Raw genomic sequence first — 19,257 nt, 5'->3', positions numbered from 1 at the left:
CCCCCCATCATGTATTTTACACCCTTTTTTAACGCACTTCCACCTCACTACGTTCATTTAAATTACTACTGTCACTGAGTTGCTGCTTTGCCTGACCGTGAGCGGCGTTAGGAGCGCGTATCGATGTATCCCCTCTCATAGTATCCTCACTCGACTGCTGGTACTTCCCGCTCGTTGTCTGTCGTAAGCGAGGGCGGGTTGCAAGTTCGGGGTCGAAGTTCGGGTCTGCCAGTCAGTTGGAACGCGTCTGGAGCGCAGTCCTGACCTGCCAGTCGGGGAGTTGCAATGCGGCACTAGTGCAGTCGGGTTGGAGCAGCAGTGAGGTCTGTGTCGACATGGCTCGCCCGACCATTGACGCCACGCATCACTTGAGCCGGGCCACGGTCTTGCTGGATCGTCGGTCGGTCCTCCTACGCATTTTGGCTCGCCGACCGTTCATGAGTCGGCTGTGTGTGTGTGTCTGTGTGTGTGCATCGACACCCGAATTGTCTTCGTGCGTGTTCGTCAGGTTGTGTGTGTAGTTGGTGTTATTTCCACTGACGACTATTTTAGATGTTGTCTGCGTTCTGAGAAGTCGGTCGGTTGCTGCGGACCAGGGAAGTTATCTCCGCGCGGTGCAGTCGGATGAGTCCGCTGGCGGTCCCTGCGCAGTGTTGGAGCGTGTGTGGAGCTGTCCCATCGCTACGAGCTCCGTGGTTCGCCGACCCAGGACGTCATACTTGAGTAAAGGTTTCACTACCCAAGCCACGTCCATTAATGTTGTGGTGATTCGTTTCTGTGGTTCGCTGTTGAGGAGGTTTTCCTGTGAGCAACACCGAGTGTTTCCATTGTTGAAATTTAGCCGCCAAGTGCAATTAACTACACTCCTGGAAATTGAAATAAAAACACCGTGAATTCATCGTCCCAGGAAGGGGAAACTTTATTGACACATTTCTGGGGTCAGATACATCACATGATCACACTGACAGAACCACAGGCACATAGACACAGGCAACAGAGCATGCACAATGTCGGCACTAGTACAGTGTATATCCACCTTTCGCAGCAATGCAGGCTGCTATTCTCCCATGGAGGCGATCGTAGAGATGCTGGATGTAGTCCTGTGGAACGGCTTGCCATGCCATTTCCACCTGGCACCTCAGTTGGACCAGCGTTCGTGCTGGACGTGCAGACCGCGTGAGACGACGCTTCATCCAGTCCCAAACATGTTCAATGGGGGACAGATTCGGAGATCTTGCTGGCCAGGGTAGTTGACTTACACCTTCTAGAGCACGTTGGGTGGCACGGGATACATGCGGACGTGCATTGTCCTGTTGGAACAGCAAGTTCCCTTGCCGGTCTAGGAATGGCAGAACGATGGGTTCGATGACGGTTTGGATGTACCGTGCACTATTCAGTGTCCCCTCGACGATCACCAGAGGTGTACGGCCAGTGTAGGAGATCGCTCCCCACACCATGATGCCGGGTGTTGGCCCTGTGTGCCTCGGTCGTATGCAGTCCTGATTGTGGCGCTCACCTGCATGGCGCCAAACACGTATACGACCATCATTGGCACCAAGGGAGAAGCAACTCTCATCGCTGAAGACGACACGTCTCCATTCGTCCCTCCATTCACGCCTGTCGCGACACCACTGGAGGCGGGCTGCACGATGTTGGGGCGTGAGCGGAAGACGGCCTAACGGTGTGCGGGACCGTAGCCCAGCTTCATGGAGACGATTGCAAATGGTCCTCGCATATACCCCAGGAGCAACAGTGTCCCTAATTTGCTGGGAAGTGGCGGTGCGGTCCCCTACGGCACTGCGTAGGATCCTACAGTCTTGGCGTGCATCCGTGCGTCGCTGCGGTCCGGTCCCAGGTCGACGGGCACGTGCACCTTCCGCCGACCACTGGCGACAACATCGATGTACTGTGGAGACCTCACGCCCCACGTGTTGAGCAATTCGGCGGTACGTCCACCTGGCCTCCCGCATGCCCACTATACGCCCTCGCTCAAAGTGCGTCAACTGCACATACGGTTCACGTCCACGCCTTCGCGGCGTGCTACCAGTGTTAAAGACTGCGATGGAGCTCCGTATGCCACGGCAAACTGGCTGACACTGACGGCGGCGGTGCACAAATGCTGCGCAGCTAGCGCCATTCGACGGCCAACACCGCGGTTCCTGGTGTGTCCAACAACTCCTTACCATCTTGTTGCCAGCATGGGAGCGCGTTGCAGGAGTTGCTTTGCCGTCTTTTTTGTAATGGGACAGCAACGCCCTTGCCATAGTGGATGCACCCGTTCCCGTCCTATCAGCGAAGTTACCCGCTGTCGCGCGTGGCCGGCACTTGCATGGGTGACCATCCGGGCCGCCATGCGCTGTTGCCATTTTTCGGGGTGCACTTAGCCTCGTGATGCCAATTGGGGAGCTACTCGACCGAATAGTAGCGGCTCCGGCCAAAGAAAGCCACCGTAACGACAGGGAGAGAGGTGTGCTGACCACACGCCCCTCCTATCCGCATCCTCCTCTGAGGATGACACGGCTGATGGATGGTCCCGATGGGCCACTTGTGGCCTGAGACCGAGTGCTTAGTAATGATACACCCTGTTAAAAACCACGTCTCGCCTGTTGTAATGTCCACGGGATGACTTCAATATAATTATTGTTTCTGAATGAAAGGGTCATTTCTGTTCGTCTCGCTGCATATTTCTTTCGTTTACCTCCAGTAATATACTGTAAGAGTTCTTCATTTGTGTGGTCCAAGATAGATCATGCTATATAATTTCACAGTGGCAGATCACGTGCAGGTTTTGCACTCCACTCTACTTCCTCAGTCATTTATTAAATATTTATGTATACTTCTGTTGCCCACTTTGTACACTAATTTTGAGATGTATATTATTTTATCTAATGATTGTAAGTAGTACAGATAAATAAATAATTCAGTTCTCACGTAGATTCTTCGCATTACAAGTGATAAATACCCCATTCTCTGCACCCAGATTTTCAGGTTTGAAAGTAAGTTTTGCTGTTGGCGACTGACTGCAGAATTGCTGTGGCATATTTTATAAGTGTGTGATTTCATGTTCCAGGAAATAACTTACATCGAGAATTTATCTACATGTTCAGCATTCTGTAATAGTTCATGCATATTCAGTTCGTTTGCACTGCATCACCATTCAAATGTTATGGAGTAATATTATTTTAGTTAGTCTTTTTTTTCATATCTGAGTGGTGTAGTTACAAACAAGGGGCATGTGTCCAGTTGCACAGTGTTCATTTATAAGTTGGTCACTACTATACTATTGTAATTTTTATAGGACCTTAAGTGCTAGCTGTTCAGTTACACAAGCTATGCATGCCACTTATCAGTTGTGCAGCTTATTGTAAGTGACGTGGTAATACTTTTACGTGTTACTAGACAATATTGTTACATTTTTTGCCACTATTTGGTGGTTATTTTTAAGTGAGGGGACAAGGTATGTGGACTTGGGAGGAAGGTTTTGTGTTTTTCGCACTGGGAATACAACGTCCTCATTGGCATTGTAGCGAGAAGAAAGTACTTCTCTGGGCAGTATCGCTAACCTGGTGTCTTGCTGCTTTGGTAAGTCCCTTGTCGCACAGTGGTAGTCCTCAGCCGTCAGGTTCCATGTAGGGGGTGATCCTGCCGAAGTGGAGTGTTTAGGGATGCCAGTTGTCAATTGTCAACAACATTTGTACTATAATTGTTTTAATACAGAAATTGCTTTGTCACACACGTCACAGTATCAGAATTTGCAATATGGCGGCTCTGGACTACGCCATTATACTCGACACTTTACACACATTAACACCGTTTTCTGACTTTACACCATGATAGACACTGCCCACGATACGTGGCGTTCTGATAACTAATAACTTCACCTTATATCTTGTTTAAGAGCTGTAATATGCACTGGCGACCGTTTTTTTAGAGCCGCCCCGGTTACTCCACCTTGCATTTTGAGTGGCTCTTCGGAACTAACTCGCCCTGTCTCCCCGAATGACAAGAGAGACCCCCCCCCCTTTCTCCCTCAGTGAATAAGGACGCTTCTCACGTTTCCCATAAATATACTAGGTGATCAAAAAGTCAGTACAAATTTGAAAACTTAATAAACCACGGAATAATGTAGATGGCGAGGTAACAATTGTCACACATGCTTGGAATGACATGGGGTTTTATTAGAACAAAAAAAAGTTCACAAAATGTCCGACAGATGGCGCTGGACAGCAAAACGTTAGTGACTGCTACCGTGACGGGTGAGAGGTACGCCGATATGTTACAGAATCGCATCATCCCCAGCCTGGCTGGAACTTACGATATTTATGCAGGATGGCGCTCCACGCCATATTGCTAGACGTGTGAAATATCTCTTGAACGCGTCGTTTGGTGATGATCGTGTGCTCAGCCGCCACTTTCGTCATGCTTGGCCTCCCAGGTCCCCAGACCTCAGTCCGTGCGATTATTGGCGTTGGGGTTACCTGAAGTCGCAAGTGTATCGTGATCGACCGACATCCCTAGGGATGCTGAAAGACAACGTCCGACGCCAATGCCTCACCATAACTCCGGACATGCTTTACAGTGCTGTTCGCAACATTATTCCTCAACTACAGCTATTTCTGAGGAATGATGGTGGACATGTTGAACATTTCCCATAAAGAACATCATCTTTGCTTTGTGTTATTTTGTTATGCTAATTATTGCTATTCTGATCAGATGAAGCGCCATCTGTAGGACATTTTTGAACGTTTGTATTTTTGTGGTTCTAATAAAACCCCATGTCATTACAAGCATGTGACTCAATTTTTACCTCTCTATCTACGTTATTCCGTGATTTATTCAGTTTTCAAATTTATACTGAATTTTTGATCACCCGATATATATCCAAATTTTCAGCCAATGGGCGTTCATATCCCTGTTGCTAGGCGGATCTGACATCACCTTTGCGGACATTGTGGCGGAAGTTCGTCTCGGAACACTGTCTCAGATTGTAAGATCCTACTGCCGAATAGTCGAGTCTTGTCATTTCTAAGGTTGCACAACATTGCCTCCTATGATTTCAACTCTAATGCTCCTTGCTGACGCTTCATTGTCAAATGTACATGTAGCCTGGCTGCTACTGAGCATTCCCGATCGCACAAATATGCCTAATACTTGGCTTAAACACGTGAAGGGAATGTACAAATGCATTCCCATATAGCCTCTGGGTCCTGTTGTCGGCAGAAGGCAGTGACTCATTAGGAGAGGAGAGAGTCCCCAGGGAGGCGGGCAGTTGTCACGGAAGTGAAGCTGCGGCCTGTTTCAGGCTGTTGTGAGAAGAACCGGTGCAAATGGTTCAAATGGCTCTGAGCACTATGGGACTTAACTTCTGAGGTCCTCAGTCCCCTAGAGCTGAGAACTACTTAAACCTACCCTAAGGACATCACATACATCCATGCCCGAGGCAGGCATCGAGCCTGCGACTGTAGCGGTCGCGCGGTTCCAGACTGAAGCGCCTAGAACCGCCACAGCGGCCGGCGTTGTGTCAAGATTCCCCACACCACTGTCCAGCAGGAAGGACAGAAACCAGTTGCAAAAGTTCACACACGCCGGGCGATCGGTTTATCTCAGTTGCTGCGTGACCGACAATTTTACTGATACATGGACAGTGACGTCCGGAGAATCCTGTGATGGACACGGTGGCCAGCTAAGCTAATTAGCTAACCGGCGAGCCGGTGCCTGGCCTAGCTAGGAGGAGCGGATGCCGTGACTGCCGTCCGCAGAGAATAACTGAGTTCGACATTGTTGGCTTTCCTGCAAAAACAAAAAAAAAAAGTAGATGATCGTGTGGTGTTGTTGGCCGGCAGGCCCCATTCGGTGGCGTTTGGTCCACAAGCCTGACTTCGGTCTACAGGTGTGACTTCAGGTGACGCCACATTGGGCGACTCGGTCGTCTGTGATGAGGATCATAAGGACAGCACAACACCCACCCTCCGAGTGGAGGGAAATCCCCAACCCAGACGGGATCGAACCCGCGCCCGTTGCAAGGTAGGCAAGCACCTAACCACTGAGCTAAGCAGGCAGACATTTATTCCGCATGAACATCAAAGGCCGAGACACCACTGTCTTGCCCTGCAAAGCGTTTGTTCTCACTCCAAAGTTTTAGTCATCCAATCGAACTGAGTCAACCCAACACTATGCTTGATGCGAAGAAGATGACCAGTCGTGAAGACATTGTTATAGCTCAGTACCAATCACGAATTTGTTAATATGTATCTTGTACGCCAAGAGTGGGAAGATTTTGCTCTGATCCCTTCTTTTTTTTTCATTCAATATACCATATTCTTGTCCATCATATCGGCAGTAGCAATGGATCATCCCCTGCATATGGTATTTTCAAAGTTAGACAGTTGAGGGCCGTGAACCAGGATTCGGGGTTACTCTGCTGTACTGGGCGTTTCCTCTGCGGGATGCCACCTCGCCCTCTTCTCTGCATGGTAGCCATTGTTCGGGAAACATAACAATTCTGGTAGTGTTATAAACAAGGGGAACTCCATCACTGGTCGTCTAAATTTCAAACCGCTTTTTGATATTTTATAATGATTCCAATCATAGAGTGATCGTCTTCAACGCAAGACTACGTCCAGTAGACTCATAGTATCGTGCATGAAATATAACTTCAACCATAGGTGCTTATAGAGAAGAACATGTCAAGTAGCAGATAAGACTAAGAGTTTTAATCTTACCTGCTAAATGACACGTTCTTGGCGGTGAACATCTACGTTTCAACTGTTCAACTGCGTGTACTCTTAAGGGACCAAACTGCTGAGGTCATCGGTCACTAGGCTTACACGCTATTAACCTAACTTACGCTAACGACAACAACACACACCCATAATTATTTTCAGCCATAGTGGCTATGTTTGTGAACCGTGACTGTGTGGGATAATTATTTATTTCTAGTTTCTGCTACCAGTCACTTTTTATTTTATGTTTAATCTAATATTATACAATGCGTTTCGAACAGGTTCTGTTCACCTTCAGGCATTTATACATACATACATACAGAGAAATGTTACTTAAAGTTAAACAGTCTTAAACTAGATTAATCTAGAACTCTCTGTCCATTGTTTGTTATTGTACATAACACATCTTGTGTTGTGTGCATAACGTCGAAGCAATTTGTGCAGTGAATTACGTCGGCAATCAGTGACAAAATACAATGTACAATAACGTAATGTCAATTAACAGGTCCGCCATTACACCTGTGATGCAAGTGAAGCAGCAAGATGATGAAATCGCTGTGATATCATACATAGTCAACCACATAGACATCACTGATTTCGATTTATGCCCCCTACTCCCCCCACCCCCATCCAAATGCCACACCAGCCGCCACAGCAACAAACAAATGGACAGAGTTCTAGATTAATCTGATTAATCTACACTCCTGGAAATGGAAAAAAAGAACACATTGACACCGGTGTGTCAGACCCACCATACTTGCTCCGGACACTGCGAGAGGGCTGTGCAAGCAATGATCACACGCACGGCACAGCGGACACACCAGGAACCGCGGTGTTGGCCGTCGAATGGCGCTAGCTGCGCAGCATTTGTGCACCGCCGCCGTCAGTGTCAGCCAGTTTGCCGTGGCATACGGAGCTCCATCGCAGTCTTTAACACTGGTAGCATGCCGCGACAGCGTGGACGTGAACCGTATGTGCAGTTGACGCACTTTGAGCGAGGGCGTATAGTGGGCATGCGGGAGGCCGGGTGGACGTACCGCCGAATTGCTCAACACGTGGGGCGTGAGGTCTCCACAGTACATCGATGTTGTCGCCAGTGGTCGGCGGAAGGTGCACGTGCCCGTCGACCTGGGACCGGACCGCAGCGACGCACGGATGCACGCCAAGACCGTAGGATCCTACGCAGTGCCGTAGGGGACCGCACCGCCACTTCCCACCAAATTAGGGACACTGTTGGTCCTGGGGTATCGGCGAGGACCATTCGCAACCGTCTCCATGAAGCTGGGCTACGGTCCCGCACACCGTTAGGCCGTCTTCCGCTCACGCCCCAACATCGTGCAGCCCGCCTCCAGTGGTGTCGCGACAGGCGTGAATGGAGGGACGAATGGAGACGTGTCGTCTTCAGCCATGAGAGTCGCTTCTGCCTTGTTGCCAATGATGGTCGTATGCGTGTTTGGTGCCGTACAGGTGAGCGCCACAATCAGGACTGCATACGACCGAGGCACACAGGGCCAACACCCGGCATCATGGTGCGGGGAGCGATCTCCTACACTGGCCGTACACCTCTGGTGATCGTCGAGGGGACACTGAATAGTGCACGGTACATCCAAACCGTCATCGAACCCATCGTTCTACCATTCCTAGACCGGCAAGCGAACTTGCTGTTCCAACAGGACAATGCACGTCCGCATGTATCCCGTGCCACCCAACGTGCTCTAGAAGGTGTAAGTCAACTACCCTGGCCAGCAAGATCTCCGGATCTGTCCCCCATTGAGCATGTTTGGGACTGGATGAAGCATCGTCTCTCGCGGTCTGCACGTCCAGCACGAACGCTGGTCCAACTGAGGCGCCAGGTGGAAATGGCATGGCAAGCCGTTCCACAGGACTACATCCAGCATCTCTACGATCGTCTCCATGGGAGAATAGCAGCCTGCATTGCTGCGAAAGGTGGATATACACTGTACTAGTGCCGACATTGTGCATGCTCTGTTGCCTGTGTCTATGTGCCTGTGGTTCTGTCAGTGTGATCATGTGATGTATCTGACCCCAGGAATGTGTCAATAAAGTTTCCCCTTCCTGGGACAATGAATTCACGGTGTTTTTATTTCAATTTCCAGGAGTGTAGTTTAAGACTGTTTAATTTTAAGCAACATTTCTCTGTATGTACGTATGTATAAACGCCTGAAGACAAACAGAACATGTTCGAACCACATTCTATTATGTTAGATTAAACATAACATAAAAAAGTGACTGGTAGCAGAAACTAGGAAAAATAAACCCCCACCCATGCCTGAAAGAGGACTCGAACCTCCGGTGGGAGGGTCCGCGCAATCCGTGACATGGCGCCTCTAACCGCGCGGCCACCTACGTTTTAGATTATGCGAGGTCTGCTCAAAAAATTCCGGAACTTTGTCCACAAAATTTTTCTACGCTTACCTTTTACTTCTTGCGCATCGTGTCTTTGAAATACCCTCCTCCACAATTAATACACAGCTCACAACGCTGTTTCCACTTTCGGAAGCAGTCTTGGTATGCCTCTTGCTGGATCGCGACAAGCGCCGTCTGCAAATTTTTTTTTAATTTCGTCCATCGTTGCAGATATTCATACTTTCAACGGGGTTTTCAACTTTGGAAATAAAAGAAACGTCCGCAGGGGCCAGGTCTTGAGAGTACGGAGGATGAAGCAGCGCAGTAATTTCGGTTTTTGCGCAATACTCACGCACCAACAGGGGTGAGTGTGCGTCTACGTTATCGTAAAGGAAGCGCCATGAATTGTCTCGCCCCATTTCAGGCCGTTTCCCTCTCACGCCATCTCGCTAGCCGTCGCAACACGTCCCGACAGTACTATCGAATAACAATTTGTCCCTGTGGCACTAATTCATAATGAGTTAATCCTTCAAAGTCAAATAAAACTATCAGCATGGCTTTGTCATTTGACCTTACCTGACGAGATTTTTCTCGTCTTGGAGAAACTTTCCCGACACTTTGTGAAGACTGAACCTTGCTCTTAACATCATAGCCATAGACCAACGTCTCATCACCAGTTATGATTCTCTTAAGGAGTACCTTACCTGACGAGATTTTTCTCGTCTTGGAGAAACTTTCCCGACACTTTGTGAAGACTGAACCTTGGTCTTTACATCATAGCCATAGACCAACGTCTCATCACCAGTTATGATTCTCTTAAGGAGTATCTCGTTGTCATTTGTGCGATCCAAAAGCTCTTCACAGGCTGCGAGGCGAAGGTTTTTCTGATCTTGACTCATGAGCCGTGAGACGAATATGGCGGCAACAAGATGCATGCCAAGACTTTTGGTCAGGATTTCATGACATGATCCAACTGAAATGTTACATTGTTCTGCAATCTCTCCGATTGTCACCCGCACAATTTTGTTCACGTTCCTAACACTAGTGTCGTCGGTAGATGTCGAAGGGCGTCCTGGGCGATGCTCATCATTAACTTCCGCCCGGTCATTTTTAAACCATGTGACCCATTCCTAACGCCGATTACGGCCATCGCGGTAGGCTTCCTGCATCATTTGGTGTGTGTCTGTAAAGGTTTTCTTGAGGTTCACGCAAAATTAAATGCAAACGCGTTTGTCGTCTAACTCCCCCAACTCGAAATTCGGAAACTATGCGACACAACGTTCTAGTGAATAGAGCACAGAATAATAGCCAACAGACATACAACAATGTAACTTCTTGAAGTAACATATTGTAACATTACGTTTTTATGTTGGTAACGCCACGTAGCGCTCTGTATGAAAATCACTGACTGTGATATGTGCAGTCTGTGGCTGGTTTGTATAGTTGGAATATTTGCTATTGTAGTGTTGGGCAGTTGGATGTGAACAGCGCGTAGCGTTGCGCTGTTGGAGGTGAGTCGCCAGCAGTGGAGGATGTGGGGAGAGAAATGGCGGAGTTTTGAGAGCGGATGATCTGGACATGTGTCCGTCAGAAAGAGTAAATTTGTAAGACTGCATGTCCTGAACTGATTTATATATTATGACTTTGGAACACTATTAAGATAAATCTTTCATTTGCTAACTATATGCCTGTCAGTAGTTAGTGCCTTCAGTAGATAGAATCTTTTATTTAGCTGTCGGTATTGGCGCTCGCTGTATTGCAGTAGTTCGAGTAAGGAAGATTTTTGTGAGGTAAGTGATTCATGAAAGATATAGGTCATTGTTAGTCAGGGCCATTCTTTTGTAGGGGTTATTGAAAGTCAGATTGCGTTGCACTAAAAATATTGTGTGTCAGTTTAGTAATGATCAGAATAAGAAAGAGAGAAATGTCTGAGTACGTTCAGTTTTGCTCATCTGTTTGAAAATCAAATAACGTAAGAGGTTTACCAGTACTGTTAGTCATAATTTTTCTAAGGGGACGTTTCAGTATTATACACGCAGGCGTGTTCAGGGATGCCAACCGTATTTCGCTTCAACGCACCACTGGCGCGAAATTATGAATGTTGCGGAATTTTTTGAACAGACCTCGTGTATGTGTCTGGACTTAGTCTTGCACTGAAGATGATCACTCTGAGATTGAGATCAATATGCGATAACAGAGAACGGTTTCAGATTTATACGACCAGTGCTGGAATTTCCCTTGTTTAAAACAATTGTTGTGTTGTCGTGATGCACAAATTTCCTAATAGAATCCAGTGTGGTGGTGCGATTAACACTCTAAGCAGCTTGTTACTTGCTTACTTTGCCACACAGCTTGTGTGGCCTAGTTTGGTTATAACTTGAGGCTTCTTGTGGTAACGATAATTTTGATTTCGGTAGCTGTCCAGATGAGCAGATCGTGTTGTGCTTTATGTAATTTTCCAAAATTTTTGGTATCTCCCAACAGTGTTAGCTTGATTTCGTAATTGGATTTTAGTTTTAGAGAACTTCGTTCTTTGGTAATTTTATTGTGATTTATATCAGGCATAAGAGCAAATAAACATATGCTCATTTCTGTCCTGCGTTAAATTTCAAGATACTTTAAAGTGTCCTACAGCTTTTCCATGGTTTGGCGACCCACTGATAATAAATATAGCCGGTTGCACACCTAAGCTTGGTGTTCTCAATAGGACGAGGCGTTATCGTTGTTTACAGTCGCCGAACTCAACGACCATTTTCTTATTATTGATTGAAGGTAACGAGCGTTGCAGTCGCTTGTCCTGTTTGATTGTAAATCTGTTTGTTGACTAGGGAGAGCTGTGGAGATTTTGCATAGAATTATAAGTTTGCTGGATGTTGTTTTATGATGCTTACAAACGTCGATCAAAAAGAAACTTTATTTGTCAGGTACTCAGTTAATTTGTTATTCAGTTTCTGTCAGATAAAGTTACAAAATGATTATTGGTTCATGACTTTGTGTATCACAAAGTATTGTCTTACTACATCACGGTCTAATATTACCGTGGAAACGTTACTACTCGCTTTAGTAGTCAGATTTCTAATAGAATGGCGACATTGTAACGCCTCGCAGTAAAGTGATAGTGCTCACGGGGGCTGGCCTCGAAATGACCCTCGGAGGCACATTGGTAGACTGAAGAACGTACACAAACCGCATTGTGCGTTGGTGTTTGGCAACATCGCTCGACTAGACTGAGAATAAACCTTTACATTCCAGTAACCAAAAAAAAAGTCGAGAAAGGTGATTTTCGACTTAAAAACAGCAAGCAGACTATGCAGTTAATGGCCATGGAGCACAAGCTTGTGTGAATACTATACCTTGCCCAGCGAGCACGTAGTTAAACTGAGGGACTTACTTACTGGAGTAGAACTCTTCGACTGTCGGCAGCTGCCTGTGAGCGCATCCTTCTCCAGCCTCCAGACGGTCCCCTTGTGTGCTGGAGAAAACGCTGAAAACCGACGAGAACTCCGTGACCATGCTGGAGCGGTTCGGATCTTCTTTGCTAGCGGTGACACCCGCTCATCGGAAACACTCGTCCCTCACCTTTAAGTTCTCTCGCCCGCTGTCGAAACCTGCAGAGAAATGGGTGAGAACTAATCAAGGACACATTCTGAGGCATCAAAGAAAACTTGTTAATATGCAAAACCCCGTGACGATGGATTTCCCTAACCCTCCAAAAGTGCCTCTTTAAGAACTGATCCACTAAGTGGTTGTGCATGAAGTTAAATGGATAACGCGAAAATTATGGCCTTAGGTATAGCTAAAATGGGGATTTTTTGTTCTTTATTGTTATTTTTAAACCTGTTTACAGGCAGGCCTGCAGCAGCATACAACGCCGCTCTTTGCCCGCAGAGAAACACAAAAGATACAAATGGAGACAATTAGAGAAAAAAATACAGTGGACATATAAACGGAGATAAACACTTTTTAAAATACATGCAACCGTTCACGGGCGTAGAGTCCAAGATAAAATTTGTTCATACACTTGGACACATACATAGACGAAAATGTCACAAGTACGTGCACAAAACGAATAACACTGAACCACTTAAGCACAAAACAACGGCACACACAGAAACACGAGGCGTTGATCTCCGGCGCGCAAATGTTCACTAACCGTGTACAAGTCTGGGGACCTGCCAAGAGAGGAGGAGGGGGGGAGGGAGAGGGGAGAGCAGATACCTTGGGCAGGGGTGATAGGGGGAAGGGAGGAAGGGGAGGGGAAGCCCGGGGGAAAAGCGATGGAGGAAGGGGACAGGGGAAAAGGAAAGAGAAGGGAGGGGGTGTGCCTAAGGAAAGGACACAGGAAGGGGGGGTGGGGAGTATCAGTTGATAGGAGGGGTATATTATGGAGGCGAGGAGGACATCATCAGGGAGGGGGAGCTGGCGGAAGCCACGTTGGGAGAGGGTAAGGCAGTGGAGAGATGGAGACTGGGTGGGACGTGGGAATACAGGTGCGACAGCAGGCGGGGGCGGGAGAGGATGGGTGAGACAAGCGGGTGAGGAGGGTCGAGTTTACAGGAGGTGCATCCTTTCAAGGAAAAGAGGGAGGTGGGGGAACGGAATGAGATCGTATAAAATGGGGAATTTGGGAAACAAATATTTCATCCCAACTAACGCTACCTGATTGGAGTATTGTATTGGTGATTATTTTAAGATGATTGACAATATCTTCCAGTATATACAGGGCGATTATAATCAAAATTAAACTTTCAGACCGCTGCAGAATTAACACCACTGGTCAGAATGACGTCAAATTGCAACGGAGTATTATTGGAGAAGCGGGAAAACGCATGGCAGAAGAAAAATAAATAGTTTCAAAATATAGCAATAGATGGCGTTGTAAGTATCAAAATTTAATAGTGGTCGACTACAAATGACAAACTAATCATACAACAATGCCTAAGGTTTACGTTTGACTTTGAACAAACTGTTACTACTCAGTGTGCATGGGTGTACAGGTGTGATGCTGTTAGTTACCTAAGCCCATCCACCATGGCAAGGTCATACCACATCGGATGGGAAAGATCGGTTTTTAATTGTCCTGAGGCCAAAAGCCTCATAAAAAGCATTAATCACATCGGTTTTTAATTGTCCTGAAACCAAAAACAGCATAAAAAGCATCAATCAAAATTAAATCGGATTATTAATTTCCGTGTGACTGGCGCAAAACAAGTTCAATATGCTGTCCATCGTTTTCTGTAACAAGTTGAAATCGAGAAACTGCGTGTTCCACATCTGATCGAAGTGTTTAGGGGTTATCTTCAGATTGTGTTGCGCAATGCGTGCCTTCAGTACAGCTAGCTTTGCAATCGAAACACTGAACATAACATCTTTCAGATAGCACCACAGCCAGAAGTCACACGGATTAAGATCACGCGGATTAAGATCAGGTGATCTGGACGACCAGGCTGTAGAGGCATGGCGGCTGATAGTTCTAGTATTTCCGAAATGGCGTTTCAGCAGCTGCTTAACTAGACTTGCCATGTGCGGAGGTGCGCCATCTTGCAAAAAAATGATCCCATGCACACAACCACGCTCTTGGAGAACTGGAATGATGTGGTTGCGTAAAAGACACTCATAGAGCTTACCAGTGACGGTACAGATAACGGGACATGCTACATCAACATCGATTGCACCCGTACCATATTTCTGTGCACCAGGAACTGCATGGCTACGACTCTGAACGTCGTGTACAGTTCTGCCACTGCACACAAAGAGAAATTATGGGACGATGACAGATTTTTTGCAGGCGTTCTATTTAGCGACGAAGCGTCATTCACCAACAGCGATAAAGTAAACCGGCATAATATGCACTTTTGGGCAACGGAAAATCCACGATGGCTGAGACAAGTGGAACATCAGCGACCTTGGCGGGTTAATGTATGGTGTGGCATTCTGGGAGCAAGGATAATTGGCCCCTATTTTATCGATGGCAATCTAAATGGTGCGATGTATGCTGATTTCCTACGTAATGTTCTACGGATGTTACTACAAGATCTTTCACCGCATGACAGAATGGCGATGTACTTCCAACATGATGGATGTCCGGCACATAGCTCGCGTGACGTTGAAGACGTATTGAATAGCATGTTTCATGACAGGTGGATTGGTCACAGAAGCACCATACCATGGACCGCACGTTTACCGGATCTGACGTCCCCGGATTTCTTTCTGTGAGGAAAGTTGAAGGATATTTGTTATCGTGATCCACCGACAACGTCTGACAACTTGCGTCAACGCATTGTCAATGTATGTGCGATTATTACGAAAGGCGAACTACTCGCTGTTGAGAGGAATGTCGTTACACATATTGCCAAATGCATTGAGGTTGACGGACATAATTTTGAGCATTTATTGCATTAATGTGGTATTTACAGGTATTTACAGGTAATCACGCTGTAACAGCATGCCTTCTCAGAAATGATAAATTCACAAAGATACATGTATCACATTGGAACAACTGAAATAAAATGTTCAAACGTACCTACGTTCTGTATTTTAATTTAAAAAACTTACTTGTTAGCAACTGTTCGTCTAAAATTGTGAGCCATATGTTTGTGCCTATAACAGCGCCATCTGTCACAAAGCGAAAAAAGTGGTCCAACTAAAACGTTCATATTTCTTTAGGTAATAGACGAATATGTAATAAAAATGGGGGTTCTTATTTTTAAAAAACGCAGTTGATATCCGTTTTACTTATGGCAGTAAGTGGGCGAACCATAGCGCTATCTGCTTTCCCCCTTCAAGCTAGGCAAGTTTAGTTCTTTGTAATTTTTTCGTTTGACGTTTATTTCGTGAGATATTTGGCCCGGTCACGATCAATGGACCACCCTGTATAACGATTTAATGGAAAGCTGTGTCACTTCCATATCAGTTATTACTTCTTGCCCCCTTAAGAACTTACTCTCTCCCAATGTTCGATGATAACTGACAACTTTTAAATTCCACAATGCTTGATTGGATCTCCCCTCCCTCAAGCGGATCCTGTACGACCTTATTCCGTTCCCCCACCTCCCCCTTTTCCTCGAATGGATACGGATCCTTTACACCTCCCGCAAACTCGACCCTCCCCACCCGCTTGTCTCTCCCATCGTCTCCCGCCCCCGCCCGCTGCCGCACCTGTATTCCCACGTCCCACCTGCTCTCCATCTCTCCACCCTCCTTACCCTCTCCCAAGGTGGCTTCCGACACCTCCCCCTCCCTGATGATGCCCTCCTCCCCTCCATCTACCCCTCCTACCAACTTTGATACTCCCTCCCTCTTCCTGTGTTTGTTCCTATGGGCACACTCTCTCTCTTCTCTCCCCTTTCGCTCCCTGCTCCCTCTCTCCCCCCCTCCTCCCCTGGGCTTCCCATAGTCCCCTTATCTTTATTCCTCCCCCCATCCCCTCTGCCCTTGGCATCTTTGCTGTCCCATCTCCCTCCTCCACCACCTTCTTCCCCTCATGGCAGGTCCCTGGACATTGGCACACCAGAGATCATCGCCATCAGTTTCTCGTGTGTGTGCCATCGTGTTTGTGTTTAGTGTTCTTCGCTGTCACGCTCCTTCGTTCACCTGTGCCGTCGAAGTCGTCAGTGTTTGTGCGCCGTGACGACAGTTTTTAGTGTTTTTTTTTTTTCATCGAGTGTGAACGGCTTCATTTTCTTTGTTTCTGTGCCTATGGTATTTTTGCCCACAGCTTTGTGTTGTATCTTATGTGCCTCCTTTGTATTTTCATTGTACAACTTGAGGCTGAAGAGCAGCATAATATGCTGCTGCCAGCCCATTTATATAAGATGTTAAAATGACAATAAAGGAAAAAAAACTTGATTGGAACAGTGACTAGAAGGCCAAGATGGTCAGACATTCATTATCAGTACAAAGGAGATGAGACACGCGATCATCCTGGATTCTCCAAATGTGAAATCAGTTTAAGTATTCTGATGGTGCTGACAATTATATTCAGTATAAAACTGGGATGCACCGAGCTGCACTGTAACTAATAGTCAGCGACTGAGGAGGACACCCAAGACGCGGCACCCTCTACCACGTTTCTACACCAAGTAGATCTGGAGACTCTCTTCCCGCCTCCAAGTGCTTCTCCAATGTGCACACCTTCGTCTCCTCCCAGCCAGTGTCTATCATGTGGCGCTCACTTCCGCCCTGCGTATTCCTTGCCACTGAAACGCTGCCAATCGCCAATCCCTAGATTACGAACCACTGTGGCTCAATGACGTGAGTTCCCTTCAACAAAAATTGCCTCCGAACATAGCACGCGTCTTCTCCAACCTCCAACGACAACATGAAACTCTTCCCTGATACCAAAATACACTGAAGAGCCAAAGAATACACCTTCCGAACATCGTGTGTATCCTAATATCAAGAGCTCAGATGGAAACCCAGTTCTAAGCAAAGAAGGGAAACCAGAAAGGTGGAAGTAGTATATAGAGGGTCTATAAAAGGGCGGTGTTCTTGTGGACAATGTTATGGAAATGGAAGAGGAGGTAGATGAAGATGATGCGTGAATAGTTTGACAGAGCACTGAAAGACCTAAGTCGAAACAAGGTCCCGGGAGTAGAGAACATTCCATTAGACAGCCTTGGGAGAGCCAGTCCTGACAAAACTCTACCATCTGGTGAGCAAGATGTATGAGACAGGCGAAATTCCTTCAGACTCCAAGAAGAATGTAATAATGCCAATCCCAAACAAGTTGATCGTCGGTAAAGCAGATGCCAGACTGAGATTCATTGGAAGAATCCTAAGGAAATGCAATCCGGCAACAAAGGAAGTAGGTTACAGTACGCTTGTTCGCCCAATGCTTGAATACTGCTCAGCAGTGTGGGATCCGCACCAGGTAGGGTTGATAGAAGAGATAGAGAAGATCCAACGGAGAGCAGCACGCTTCGTTACAGGATCATTTAGTAATTGCGAAAGCGTTACGGAGATGATAGATAAACTCCAGTGGAAGACTCTGCAGGAGAGACGCTCAGTAGCTCGGTACGGGCTTTTGTTGAAGTTTCGAGAACATACCTTCACCGAAGAGTCAAGCAGTATATTGCTCCCTCCTACGTATATCTCGCGAAGAGACCATGAGGATAAAATCAGAGAGATTAGAGCCCACACAGAAGCATACCGACAGTCCTTCTTTCCACGTACAATACGAGACTGGAATAGAAGGGAGAACCGATAGAGGTACTCAGGGTACCCTCCGCCACACACCGTCAGGTGGCTTGCGGAGTACGGATGTAGATGTAGATGTAGAAGCAGGTGTTGACAGATGAGAAATTTACCGAACTATCAGTTTAATAAGCCACAGCTGCAAAATACTAACTCGAATTCTTTACAGACAAATGGAAAAACTGGTAGAAGCAGACCTCTGGGAAGATCAGATTGGATTCCATAGAAATGTTGGAACACGTGAGGCAATACTGACCCTATGACTTAGAAGAAAGAGTAAGGAAAGGCAAACCTACGTTTCTAGCATTTGTAGACTTAGAGAAAGCTTGTGACAATGTTAACTGGAATACTCCGTCAAATTCTGAAGGTGGCCTGGAAAAAATACAGGGAGCGAAAGGCTATTTACATGTTGCACAGAAACCAGACGGCAGTTATAAGAGTTGAGGGACATGAAAGGGAAGCAGTGGTTGGGAAGGGAGAGACAGGATTGTAGCATCTCCACGATGCTATTCCATCTGTATATTGAGCAAGCAGTACAGGAAACAAAAGAAATGTTCGGAGTAGGTATTAAAATTCATGGAGAAGAAATAAAAACTTTGAGGTTCGCCGATGACATTGCAATTCTTTCAGAGACAGCAAAGGACTTGGAAGAGCAGTTGTACGGAATGGACAGTGTCTTGAAAGGAGGCTAAAAGATGAACATCAACAAAAGCATAACGAGGATAATGGAATGTAGTCGAATTAAGTTGGGTGATGCTGACGGTATTAGATTAGGAAATGAGACACTTAAAGTAGTAAAGGAGTTTTGCTATTTGGGTAGCAAAATAACTTATGATGGTCGAAGTGCGAGGATATAAAATGTAGGCTGTCAATGGCAAGGAAAGCGTTTCTGAAGAAGAGAAATTTGTTAACATCGACTATTGATTTAAGTGTCAGTAAGTCGTTTCTCAAAGTATTTGTATGGAGTGTAGCC

General features: G+C 46.5%; 1 protein-coding gene across 1 annotated transcript in view; it reads right to left on the bottom strand.

The window, feature by feature from the left end:
- Positions 1 to 19,257, bottom strand: part of LOC126291829 (organic solute transporter subunit alpha-like) — a 72,798-nt gene that overhangs the window by 42,683 nt on the left and 10,858 nt on the right. Inside the window, exon 2 of the mRNA XM_049985527.1 lies at positions 12,485 to 12,697. Coding sequence (XP_049841484.1) covers positions 12,485 to 12,602 — 118 coding nt within the window. The 5' untranslated portion in view covers positions 12,603 to 12,697. The remainder of the gene's footprint in view (positions 1 to 12,484; positions 12,698 to 19,257) is intronic.

Source organism: Schistocerca gregaria, chromosome 9 (genome assembly GCF_023897955.1).
Source record: "Schistocerca gregaria isolate iqSchGreg1 chromosome 9, iqSchGreg1.2, whole genome shotgun sequence".
Taxonomy (NCBI): Eukaryota; Metazoa; Arthropoda; class Insecta; order Orthoptera; family Acrididae; genus Schistocerca; species Schistocerca gregaria.
Note: the sequence above shows the minus strand (reverse complement) of the source record. Positions and strands in the feature narration are given on the sequence as shown.